This window comes from Eleginops maclovinus, chromosome 22, assembly GCF_036324505.1.
Source record: "Eleginops maclovinus isolate JMC-PN-2008 ecotype Puerto Natales chromosome 22, JC_Emac_rtc_rv5, whole genome shotgun sequence".
Lineage (NCBI taxonomy): Eukaryota > Metazoa > Chordata > Actinopteri > Perciformes > Eleginopidae > Eleginops > Eleginops maclovinus.
In genome coordinates this window covers 15,556,109-15,570,013 of record NC_086370.1, presented here as the reverse complement: position 1 = coordinate 15,570,013, position 13,905 = coordinate 15,556,109, and the positions used below count along the sequence as shown (strand labels likewise).

At 39.1% G+C, this 13,905-nt stretch overlaps 1 protein-coding gene across 4 annotated transcripts in view; it reads right to left on the bottom strand.

The window, feature by feature from the left end:
* kcnma1a (potassium large conductance calcium-activated channel, subfamily M, alpha member 1a) overlaps positions 1-13,905 on the bottom strand; it is a 128,921-nt gene that overhangs the window by 45,791 nt on the left and 69,225 nt on the right. For 2 of the 4 annotated variants that reach the window (XM_063874868.1, XM_063874871.1), the window contains exons 6-11: positions 9,218-9,293; positions 8,782-8,857; positions 7,984-8,154; positions 6,316-6,407; positions 383-493; positions 166-271 (exon numbers count right to left, since the gene is read on the bottom strand). In XM_063874868.1, coding sequence (XP_063730938.1) covers positions 166-271; positions 383-493; positions 6,316-6,407; positions 7,984-8,154; positions 8,782-8,857; positions 9,218-9,293 — 632 coding nt within the window. Of the gene's footprint in view, positions 1-165; positions 272-382; positions 494-6,133; positions 6,226-6,315; positions 6,408-7,983; positions 8,155-8,781; positions 8,858-9,217; positions 9,294-9,968; positions 10,197-13,905 lie in introns of those variants that run through there. The other 2 variants (XM_063874872.1, XM_063874870.1) reach the window with 2 other exon arrangements.

Sequence of the window (13,905 nt, the reverse complement as noted above, 5' to 3'; positions counted from 1 at the left end):
AACCCTGCAATGCCATCTGGAACTTTAAAACCAGAACTCAAAATGACTGATTTCCTAATGGAATTTGGATCCTAATCATTTAAATGTATTATACACTTTAGCTGAACCTCCATTATAGTAATTGTTTGTGATTTCAACTCTCCAGAGTCCCGTCAACAATTGTACCTTCACTCTGGCGAGATCGTGAGGGTTGAGAACAGATCCCTGGTAGAACTCTACTTGGGTAAAATGTCGTTTGAATAAGGCTTCCAGCTCAAGATTAGGGGAAATACTAGCACACAGAATAGAGAAGAGGCATTAGTGCACCTTAAATACATACTGTTGCTTGTTTCAGACATTGTGTTCCACTAATCTACACAGGGTTAGCAATAAAACAACTTACTTATGGAGAAAAACAATTTCTACATTGACATCATCCCTGTCCTTGTGTAGGAAGTCTTTGAGGAAGTTGGAGACACTTTCGAGGGTAATATGACCACAGACCACAATATGCCTGGAAGGGGGGAAGAAATCATCTTGAGTGGGCAACATAAATCACTGCAGACACTGGCATGACTCCCAAAGATCATCAGTCAAACCAAAGCACTCTAACATCTTACTCAAATATAGACTGAAAAAAGTCTATATACATGTCAAGAAATGTCATTTCAAAGCAAACAAGTAACTGAATTATATATTTTTGCCATAAAAGTGAATATTTTCCCTCATGTAATGCAAGTGGTTAAATTCTGCACGACAAGTGCAATCAAACACTCAACTCTGAGCCACTTTAGAAAATCTAAGATATAATCACACAGCCCACAGTGGTTTGATTCTCATCCGTTCTCAATATAAAAACTGCCCCTTTGGCCAAACCACTGCTTTGTGAGCTGAATGAATGTTGACAAAGACATGTACATCAATATGTTTTTGCTTTTATTCAGAACATTACTTAGAACTTTCAAAGTGATTTGGAGGCCTGTGGTTGACACAAATTCTAAACAGGACCACTGGGTTTCTGACAGGTCCCCTGGCAAAGTTGTGGCGCATTACAGCAGAAGGATCTGTCAGACGGTGCGCAGGGCTGACTCCAGCAGTAAGGAAGTTAGCTTAGAAGTATTTTGGAGTTGAGGTTTTGTCCCTGTGTGTCCTTAACATTGTCGGCCAGAGTGATCAACTTTAAACGTCAGCTCCACAGCTATATCGTGATATATGACATTCATTTTGGTAGTTTGAATGGACACCATCTAGTCTTTACTTTAAATTCTGTTTTAAAGGGCCCTATTATCCTCATTTTCAGGTTTATATTTGTATTTTGTGCTTCCACTGTGACATTTTTACATGGCTTAATGTTAAAGAAGTGCTTCATTTTTCTTATTCTGCACCTCTTTTCACCCTCTGTCTGAAACAAGAGCCCAGTTTGCTGTGATTTGTGAGCCGGCCGGCTCTGTTGTGATTGGTAAAAAGCTGAGAGATGTCCCACCCCTTAGCCTACACGGACAATGTATTGGAGCACTAGCCTATAGAAGCGTGAGTGTTACATAGTGATGTCACTATGTAAAGGAACCATTTACATGCACAAAAACCTATAGAGCACACTACAGGAAAGGGAAACCCCCAAAAAGCACAATAGGGCACATTTAACAACTGTGGCGCTTCGGTTAATAATTAGTTCTAGTATTCCTGCATCATGTATTAGTCATTGTTCATGAAGATATTATTTCTGCTTGATATGCATTATCCTCCTAATTCCTCTCATGGCTTTTGGTAATCTTACTATTTTAATGCTGTCCTAGCACAGTTTGTAATTCCTTTTATAAAGTACTAGAAGTTATTGTTATTAAAAATGGTTGGAATTTAACCAAGATATGGTATTTAATCCTGCTAATCCAGTGGATTTAAAACACTTCTCTGTTTCATTTTCACCATGGTAAACTGAGCTACCCTTCTGGACTTAAAAGTTAAATGTCACAAAATCTTATTGCCAAACCCTTAAATGAGAAATCCAAATATGCTCAGCAGAATCCAGCCCTTATATTGACACGGATTAGTGTGGACACTCGGCAGACACCCTAATTACCCTGCGGAGACCTGTAAGGCAATCTGTGTAATGACAATGGCCTTATCCACTACTTAACAGGATGTGCCAGGAGACAAATGAACCACTTTAGTTTTGAGTGCCTGGAGGCGCGACAGCTTTGCATTTAACACTAAGAGTATTGGGTTACTCTTTCCTAAAATAAAAATCACTGTGGTCGTATTTGTTCACTGTTCAAGTTCGTATGATCAAACTGGATTTGTCTCCTTCAATTCCATTATTATACTATTCTACACAGGAAAGAGGCTCTGGCTAACACATTAGCCTTTAAAAGTTGACGTTTAAAATGGCAGAACATTATTAAATCTGACTTAGTTTGGCAGGTTTAAAGGAAATATATATTTATTGATGTTAGATGAGAACCATAGTCCAGATCAGCATTCCCCTATCCTGTACCAGATGGACCAATAGGGGCTGAACTGAAGTGTACTTGGCAAAGTAAAGTGACAGACATATTGAGAGAATGGCAGCCTGTGGATGTTGCAGGACATAATGGTCTTCGCAGATGTCGCCTCTGTCCTTTAAGAGAATCTAATGAGCAGCCGTGATTGCATGCTTGGCCAGAGTTGAGCAAAGGCCCGTGTGGTCTCACAGGCTGATGAGCTGAGATGTCTGTAGGAGCCGACAGTACTTGGCACAAGATGTCTCTCATTTTGAAAATTGAAAAAACCTCAGTCACGTTTTCCTACTCCCAGCATCCAGATGCCCTACCACAAGGGTAGTGGGGATACACACATTTATGTGGCCTATTATTTGGCTTGTGTGGGCTCAGCATTAAGTGATGAACTTGTAGTTGGTGATTTATCCACAAAGCAAAACTTTCTTCCTCGTGTAATTACCATTGTTTCTTTCCCTGATCTTTTTTTTCCTCCACTGATCAAGCCATACATTTGAGGCTCAGGAGTTTAAGACAAAAAATATTCTTGTGAAATCATGCGTCACTTGAAAGACATAATTTAGGTTGGCCAAGTTTTCCTTCTTTCACTTGGCCAATAGTTGCATAAAATTGGACAATGAGATCATAGTTTATTAGGATATAAGAAAAGGATATATTATGTGATTTAACCTTAATAATTGCTTCATGAACAAAATACTATAGGGCTGTGTTAGCAAAACTATAGCTGTACAATACATACAATGAAACAGGGATTACAAATCAATATATGTAATATGTTGTGATACTATAAACAATCATTTCAATTTTAGAACACACCACCATGTGTAAAATCTGAAATCATGAGTTTACTTTTGCGACTTCCTATTACAGTATATCGATGTGTGTAACGCAACTAAAATGAACGACTGTCTGCCAGAAACCTTTGCATGTTAACCAATAATAAAAGATCCAAGATCCTTTTTTACAAAATACAAATAACTTGTATCGGTATTTTCTTACACCCCTACAAAATACCTCCCATGTGGTTCAACTGATTGTATTGGTCTTTTTAAACTATACACATACTTTATAAAACAAAACCAAGGAAAACCAAACACATCAACCCAAAAACTTATCAGTTTTACACACAATCACATTAAATGCAGAGGAGTTTTACAGAGCGTGCACACAAAACATGCAGTCGGGTAACATCCCAGGATGTCACTGGGGATACACTGAATACAAAACGAACAAACAGAGAGCTCAAACATCAGCAACAGAGGTCACTCAGGTGGAACTGCTCTAATCCTTAGGTAAGTGACGAAACTCACGGAAAGAAATGTTTCAATTTATACAACTTACTCTTCTTCAAGAAGTGTGCTGGTATATATAAATACACTCTGACTTTACAGAGTAATAGTATGCAGATCAAACTCAGCCTTAAACGAGTGTGTGTTCATGCCTGATAGTGTCCGAGTCTCTAGGCCTTAAGTTGCTATCCCTTAAAGAGGACATTCAAAAGTAGATGTCAGAGTTCAGCCAGCGTTGAAACTAGTTTTCCTGCCAACCCCTCTATTGAAGTCGAGGCTAATGGAAACCATAGAGCTGTAATGGAAACCACAGAGTCCCGATTGCAGTGGGCGCCAACAGTGTGCAACACTTGTCATTATTGTATCAGCATAAGCAGGCTGAGTGCTGTCACTGCGCACACTGGTGAATGCTACACTACACAGAGTTATATAAGCAACACTATGAAAAACAGAAATTTAGCATGGATCCAATGCGAGTGTCTCTCACTTCCAAATAACCTTAAAGGCCTGTTTCAAATGACAGCAGCCAGGCAGCGAGATGAAACAAGGCTTACATTTAAAATAGTTCACAATGTGTCATGACCTCATTGTTTGTGAGCTCTGTAATCAGTCGGATACTTGTAATCTCCTAATCTCATTTCCATGATAGACTTTTTCTTTGTGCTGACAGCTGCTAAATAACTGAACCCTGATGGCAATCCTAAAGCCACATGACAAAGCAGTTCTGTCTATCTGTCAGGTCCTATCGTGTAAACACCAAAAGCATACATATCTAAATGATTATGCAAAGAGCCTTGTGGCACTCTTAGCCTGTGTGTTTGGTGGGTATCTTCTGATTGGTACCATATGTTTGTACTGTAAGTCCAAGCAGAGAGAATTTGAAGAGGGTGCGGAAAGAGAAAATAAAGTGTGTGGGAGAAACTATCCTCAGCTTTGACAAGGGCTTCTCTCAACACCCATCTGTGAGTCTGGGCTGAGGTCACTGGCCAAACATAACATTTCATCAATCTTATCTCAATGACAGGCAAACATTAACGAACAAAGGCTTTTTTCCAACTGCTGACTTGCTAGAATATGCCCCGCTGAACAGAGTGACTGGAACCAATCAGAGGAATATTGAAAAAGAGAAACAGTAAGAAAGAAAAGTGCCATAGAAGAAAAAGAGAAGAAGGAAAAAGAAGAAGTCTACCCTTCCTGTTATAGACACTTTTGTATTAAATATATCTGTTGGCTGAAATTAGTAAGGTTTGAGCCACAAGGGGGAGGAAGGACAGTAATGGACAATAAGCACTTTGGTGCACTGACCACAGTGTCAAACATATATCACAGTGCACTCGAACCTCTGCAGTGAGAGGCCAAATAGACATTTACATAAATAACAAAACATTTTGGAGACAAACTTCACCACCACACAAACACGAGAGAAACAGGCAAGCACCAATAACCAAGCAGGAAAAGCAAGCCAAAAGCAATTGAGAGCCTCCACTGGGAGCGAGGCTTCCAGCATTCAGGGTGTGGGAGCTGACTGAAGATCAGGGCCAGAGTCACGTCAAGCATTGATGATGCGATGGGCTAGCGGTGACAGACAACAGGTAGAGGCTTTTTCATGGAGCAACAATGAATAAAGCCACATGACTGCAGGTCATAGAGAACATGCCAGAAATGATGCTTATAAAGAAGATAATTGTACATAAAACGTCTAAAAACAAAATCAAGCAAAATGAAACAAGAAAAGAAATAATATCCTGCAATGGCCATTGACATTGATGATGCTTAAAAAGACCACCAATAAAAATGCACTTGCAGATGTTTACATGTTTCTATTTTCTTGTGAAAAAAAATCCATTGGAAGCGGATAGTAGGGGTTTCATGACTATTTTTTTCTCCAATTTGATGTATTATGTACTAATTCTTTCCCTATAGGCAATACTTTTGTATTAGAGGACAACACGAAGTGAGCAGATGTACTGCATAGAAGCACCACAGGTTAGTATACTCAAGGTCTAAAGTAGTCATGAAAGCTCTATTTTCCAAATCAAATTATAGCGCACACAGGATGTGTCAAGGAGGAAAAAGAAAGAAAATGAACAGCACACAAATGAATTCAGGAGAGCTCTGAGTAAAGGAGAGATAGAGGAAGATATAGAGCAAGGTAGAGAGAGAAAGAAGAAGACAGAGAGAGATTAAAAGAGACAGAATAAAGGGGCATGGACATGTGAGTCCTAATGGCCAAGGTCTCCAGTCACGCACTGTGACTTAACGTTTCAAACTAACTTTACTGTTCAAAAAAAATATAATCCCCTGTAACTATAAACTTTGAGGGGGTGCACTTAAGTCACACAACCACACCTTGTCTGGATTTCAACTTACTTTCTGCCTCGTGTTGAGTTATAACTCCCTCCGTATTTCTTCCGATTAAGGATGAGAGCAGCAATTTCTGGCACGTAGCGAGCAAACATGGCCTACATGCATGGAACAGAAAAAAGAAAAAGGCATGCAGAGAGGGTTCTACCGCACACAGAAAAAACAGCAGAACCATCTGGAATACTTACTTTCTCCCATTAACCGCACTATAGGAACCACCATATTTCTTTCGGTTTCCTATTAACTCTATGATTTCAGGGACGTAGCTGGCAAACATGGCCTAAGGAGAAGATAAAAGAAAGAAGAAGAGACTAAAAAAGAGACTTTTACGCCGCAGGTTGGGTTGTGGGGAAACTGGTAAATTAATCCAGATTTCTGAAGGGGGGAAAATACTGCTTGGCTGTTAAAAGTTAAACGTTAAAAGCTCTCTTGCTTCTAAAGACTTGCTAAACTTTATTTACCAAATCCTGTTGTTGCTGTTAAAAAATAGCCCCCATTTAAAGGTAAATGTTTAGTAACAGGCTTGATTAGTTGGCAAGAATTTTGTCACAGCTTTTCAATTGTCAGTCTGTGATGTTACCCAATACTTTTCTGAATAGCAGAGTTTTTTAAAGGGAGAATTTAAACCTATGTGCCATGTTTTGTCCAACAAACACAGATTATTTGGCAGGTTGATTTGAATAGGCCCACCTGATGGTCCACAGCTGCAAAACACATTAAGACTCATTTGTTGGGCTGGAAAATGAGCTGGATGCATTTTGCAAAGTTCCACAGCCGGTTATCCTAGCACACGGTGGTGTTTACGTTTACCAACTAACAATGGCAGTCCTCACTGGCACTGAGCTAACATCTACAATAAGAATCAAGAGATGCCCTTTCCTTGCAAATACATACTTAACTCATGCTAGGAAACTGAATCTCTACATCAGCCGGAATAAGTAAAATGACGTGAGTTTAATATAATTCCTGGCTTTAAAGGATCTCCAGCCTGAAGTCATTATTGAGCCACCGCTGCTGATAGGGAGCAGGCTGAGGTACTAGCCTAAAGACTTCCAGAGCTCTCAGCACTGAGAAAAACACACAACCTATCACCATGGCCACATCCCAGTACACATCCACACAGCTGCAGGTCATCAGAGCATAGCGATAGCTGTCTCAATGCATAGCACAGTAACTGTGATTTAGTTAGATCCTCCATTTCTTAAGAGAAGGAAGAGGAGGCTGGGTCTACAGTATGTGTGTCAAAGTGCTCACAGGTGTGTACACCCATGAAGGTTTGTGTTTAAGTTACTGGACTAGTTGTTATCCAACAGGACGCTAGATAAGAGGAAGGTAAGCGGGGAGGGGCGGATTTGAAAGCTGCTGTTGCTATGGTAACAGTCAGGTTGGCCTAAGCCTCATCTCCCTGCCCCTGTGTTTGTTGGAATTGTGGGAAGAGACACAGGAGGAGGGGTGTCCTGAAACCGCAACTGCTTTTAAGAGAACAGTAATAACATTATCAGACAAAAACATACACTCTTATCAAACAGATACAGGAGTGACACATAAGGGGAGGGACGTAGGAGCACATTGTACTGTAACTACAGTAGACGAGATACAGTAGGCTATACGAAGGATACAACTTGACAAAGAAATAACATTTACTGGTCCAGGCAACATAGTTCTAACATTTTTAAAATCAGCACTGATAAAATATCATAAAATACACATAAGTAAATCTTGTAATACATTGTCATTTTTCATTAACATATAAATGTCATCATTCATCAACAGTTTTTTAACAGTCTAATGATGGGGACAGGCAGGACTTCGAAGGAGCAAAAGGGGATAAAGGAGAAAGAAAAGCAAGATTTTACCAAACCGCCCAGGATGAAGAAGACCATAAACAGACGCCCCAAGGTAGTTTTTGCATAGACGTCCCCGTAGCCTACTGTAGACATCGTCACCATCAGTAAATAGACACATTCCCAATAGGAAAGTGACTGGGAATTCTGGAAGTTTTCCCAAGGATCTCCAGAGTTTTCGACCTAAAATGTAGATAAGAAAGGGAGGGAATGATAATTAGAAATGACTCTAATCACTCATTTGTAAACAGTGTTTTGCACAGCAAAACTCTTTAATCAAGTCTGATTAAATCCAGCCCCAGGTGCTCATGTATTTATCTTTGTTGAGTCACACAGTATATTTGTTATATACTAGGCAAAGGCTACCATCTAGTGGTCAAACAGTGTGATGCTTTACTGAGTTGTAGAGCAGAGCTACCAATATATTTTGCCTTGAATGTGAAGTTTGACAGTGGATAGTGACAGAAAACAGGGGGGGGGGGTTAGACAAACTCCAAATGTCGAAATTGAAGTTCCTTGAGTCTTAGGTCATTAGGAAAACACAGTTATATTCCTTAATTAAACCTTACTTATGTTCCTGGAAGGGATATTGAGGAGGAAAATGTGGATATACCTAATAAGAGGATATGAAAACAGTAATCACAAATAACAATTCATTTCAATTCTATTTGAAATTGGTATACTTCTTAAACACGATATACAAGTAATAGTAGATTTTGAAAAGGTCCCTATGTAAAAATTGATAAGCAAATGTTTAGTTACCTCCCTTAATGGCTCACTAATAACTAAACCTCACATCCATCCACTTACCAAATGAATGAATCCTGCCGCTGTGAGCCATGTGCTTATGAATATGGAACAGAGGTTAACCAGCTTGATGGAATTGCTGGGTAGAAGAGGAAGAACAACAAAACTATCAAAAACATCTGATAATGATGACAGAAAAACAGAGATTACAAAATATGATGGGAATGATGAAGGATTAATACTAACATAAACTCAACGAATTATAGAACCAGGACAAAATGGTCAACACGGAATACTTCATACGATGTTACGAAGTATCACAAGACATTTCTTTACCATCAACCATAACATACAATTATGATACCACATTAAATATGCAGGAGATAAGTAGTCAATACGTTTTTAAACATTTGCAGGACTCACTGTTACAAACATAAGTAAGCTTGTGGTCAACAGAATATGTTTCTCCTGAAAGAATAAAGAAAAGCTTAATGCTTACCTTGTTTTCAAGATGTTCAAAAACTGAAGGATTTCAGAAAACTGTATCAATCTTAGTGCTCTTAGAAATCTTAAGCCTGTGAGAGACAGAGAAAGACAGAAACAGAAAGAGAAACATTAGCATATAAATATAATGGATGCAGAAGAAGAATTCTTATTCATGTATCCATGAGTTGGGTGTTTTGAAAAATAGTTTTGCAGCAATAACAGAAAAATGTGACCATGAAGGAAGAAAAGGGAATTGAGGAATGTATTAGCAGACAGATAGTATGGCTTAAATGTTTTTCCACACCACTTGCAAAATGTATTCAGGGAGACACAAAGAGAGGACAGGAAAAAGTGCTAACTTTATTCTAGATAATATGTTGGAATTATTAATGCACATAAACAAGTTACGAGGAACATCTTGTGGCCTAGTTTATATGAGCCTCTGTCGCATTCAAAAGCAGCTCGCTTAGGGATTACGGAACAATGCGACACCTGCCTCATTGTCCTTTTACATAACAGGAATGATGCCATGTAATGTGTGTGTGTCGCATCTGTATCTAGTTTATATGACAAAGTGATCTAAATTCACTACAATCAGTATACTACCTGCAAATATAGATATAAAACAGTGGCCATACGCTTGTACCAAAATATCTTCCAGCTCCACATGAGAAACAATAACATCATCACATAAATAATATAGATCAATGTTATGGAATATCTCCAGATAATACATGTCTATCAATTGACACTTAAACCCTTACCCCAGTATGAGATGATACGCATATAAGTCCGCACTGAATGATACAGTCCTGTCTGCCTTTCCTCCTGTTGCCGATGAACCTGCCTCACCCTGTACCCCTTCTGAAAAAGTTCGCCACCAGACTTCTTTCGCCTTCGCGTCTCTTTTAAAGCCCTCAAATCAGCATCACTGACTGTACGGCGGAAGAGCAGCTTTGAAGAAATCATGTTTGCACTAAATCCCGTCAAAGGAATTCCTCTTTCTTCTTTCCAAAGCGGGTGTAAAAAATCCCAAAATATATTATTTGCGTTCCAAAGCAGAAAACAAAGTCAAAAGATCTTTACCCAGATTTAGCTTTTCCCTTAAAAACAAATCTGTGAAAAATACAACCATAAAAATGATGTGAAATCGCTGGTCACTGCTGCAAACAAACAATCTAAAACCGACAGCTAGAATTGAATTGTTTGTTCAATCATATCAGCCTTGCGAGGGACTGTGCCTCCGTGAGCAAAATTTCTGTTCAAATAGGTGATTTTTTTTTCTCCCTTTTTTGTTAAAGTGCCTTTAATCCCCACAGCCCAAACAGATGTAACCTTTCTAATGCCCATTTTTGGTATTTACCTTACCATTGTAAAGCTTTGTCTCTATCAACAGACAGCTGTGTCGAACCTATTTTCTAAATTTAAACCCTTCCAGGGATTATCAGAGATAAAAGGTAATACTAAAGTGATGCAGAACCAAAAACATAATCCTGGCTTAAATCCGACGGACCTGTCCCCAGAGGTACAAGGGCAAACAACTCTACAACAATTTGTTGATACTAACAGTTAATGCCCAGTTCAACGCTGGTTCATTTCAGACCATTCAACAACGTCCCACCTTCTTCATGGTCATACAAGGACACACAGCATCTCTATACAACTAATTGTGTTTATTTTGATTCAAATGGAGAGAAAGACTGTCCAAAAGCATATGGGATTATCCACATTTGTAAGACTTTCCTTTTCTATGACTGCAATCATTTTTTCCCCCCACTCTTCTAGTTTGGTCATTTGGAAAACGTTGTAACCCTTTAGAGTTCTGACAAAACAACATGCTCTTTTGTTTGTTTAAAGCATTGCTTGCCCTTAAAGTAAAACCTGTTTCCTCCACATCAGTAAACTGACTCTGCTGCTACATGTGAAGGAAGTCTGTTGAGGTGAAATGCTGGAAAGTCAGATCATATATTTATTCAAGTAGTGTAAAAAATGTTTGTGTACTTGTATGTACAATGCAATCTGATACTTTTACTTTAAGTGGTTAAATGACCTATTCCATTGTTAATACACACATAATGGTGATGCATTAAAACAAATGAGCATGTCTGTGTATTAAAATGATCAAGTTCACCAGGGAATAACCACATTTTGTTCAGGTTTTATGAAAAATGATTCGATGATCGGACAATATGAACCATATGTGCTCATATTTTGTAGCAACATTTATTCAACAAAGAAAGACCATCTTTGTCTAGGTCATTCTTTAGAAGGGTACAGAAAATGTACAGCACTGTGTGGTTGTGTGTATGTTTGTGTGTGCATGTGTTAAAAACTCAATTCTGCTCCCTTGAACACCTGTTCATGTCTGAGAAAATCCCTTTTCACCACTTGGAAAAGTCCCTTGCACACACACAAGTGTCAGCTGGCCAGATGCTCATTCAATAAGGTTTTTCTGCTCAGTGCCCACTCTTACTTCATTGAGGCTTTGAGAGAACGGCCTCTCTGTCCAATGTCCTGACAGAGCAGCCTACTGGGACTGTTTATCAATCAGCATTCTCGAACGGTTGATCTGGATAAAAGTGATACCTGTCAACCCTGTCAGGATTAGATCGCCCAATGCTACACACGAGGCCAACCCACGCATATGCACACGAGGAGCTAGTTTAATCATGGTTCTTAAGGGACAATCATGCTGGAAATACAGCATGTGCCTATTACATTCAAAAACAACACACATTTCTTGTAGCTTAAAACTCAAGTTATTGCAGTGCAATCATACATCATACAATATGATGACACATAAGCAGCCTTGCTACAGAAAACATAAATTACCTTCCATACTCTGAATATACATGGAGGCTTCCTGCCAGTGACTAAAAGGCCATATGAGGCAGATGCACTCACACCCATGTCAGGTGCTGTAAGCCTCTTTCAGCAGAGAAACACAAAGGATCAAAAACAGTATAATAAAGCACCACCAGGAGGCAGTAGCAGGTTACATTTAAAGCCATGCCTGAAGGCTTTTACAGTTCTCTATATCCTCACAACCAGAGAAGCTTAACAACACTGAGGTTACTCCCATAAAACCAGAAAACCACACACAATAGTGTGTTCATTTGGTTTGTAAAATGATCATTTAATAAGCTACTGATGCCATTTACTGCCAAAAATTGGTCTATGTGGGGAATAATCAAAACAGACATTACTGTTTCCTTTTTTAATAACTTAGGAGTAAAGCCTGAATTGAACTAGTGAGATGAAAGACTTAGGGCTCAGTAGGCAATTGAGCTACTTGCATAAAGCACCATATGCTAATCTTAAAATAGTAGGACTCTCTTGAGAGAAATGCAGAGTTTAAGTAGTTAAAGGAGATTAATTCATTTTTGCAAGGAAGAACTCTCCATGCCCCTTAACATTAGCCGCGGATCGTTCTACTCCTCTTAATCAATGTCCAATTTGCAGAGGCAGAGAGAACATAACGAAAATGCACAGAGCATATACTTCTTCCCATGCAAACCCACTTTCACACAGAACAGGGCAGAACCCCTATTAGTGGTCTCTTTTTACTATGCACCTCCACTGGATCTCTACCAGTCTTCTCATGCAGAACCGTACCTGAAAGAGTGAAGTGACAGGAAGTGTTATTATGATACATTACTCTGGTTGGGGTGTGTATTCCCCAGCAGTAAATGGAAAGAAAAGATCAACTAATCCTTTGGGACTAAGGAGCACAGTACACGTTCTTAACAACGGCCCTGGGCTAGTTTAACAACGCCTGTTAAGGCACACAATACACACTTAGCTAAATGAAATTAGCACCAACTATGGATTATTTTATTGATTATAAGGAAACCCATTATGACCCTGTCAATTAAGCATTAAGACTTGTTTAGAGGGCAATAGTCTTCAGGGAAGTTGCAATAACAGTTACTTAACCATGAATATCAAAGGTTACCATATGAAAGCAGATCAGGCATCAGTTGTGTTTATTTTCCTGTCACAACAGTGTACCGTGTGTGTCCTAATTTCCATATTAATATAGGATAGAAGCAGCTAATCATGATTCCTGTCCTAACGCCTTAGAGCGTGAATATTACCAGACACTTTCAGCACCTTATTAGTATTCTGGAAGCTTTCACCAGCGTGTAAGGTACACACCATATCACTGCAGAACTACCCACTGTTCATGTTTATAACTTAGGTTTTGCAACTCTGTCTGAAGCATTTAACACATGGACTAGCACATCACCAGGAAACATACACCTAAGCCATGCCACGGGGAATTCTGTTACCATGATGCACTGTGGTTATTTACGCCCCAACACTGCAAAAATAAACATGCTCTAAGGTTTGAAGGAGATGTCACATGATATATTGTCATTGCAAAGGAAATGTTTCTCAAGATCATTCCCTTTTTGAAATAATAATACTAAAAATAAAAGGCATATTAATAGCTCTGGAATCTAGGGCATCTCTCAAAAACAATATATTATTAGCAGATGGTTATACACAACAACTCACACTGCAGCTGCACTGTATGTAAAAGGCCTCTTAGCCTATATGAACCCCAGGGTGCAGGATACTTAATGATCATAAGCAATTACTCAATGAAGGCAGCAGCCAGACCATCATTTCATAGACTTTCATCACCCTTTATCAAGGCCCCAAAACTAACGGCTTTCTGGGGATGAGATGAGGACA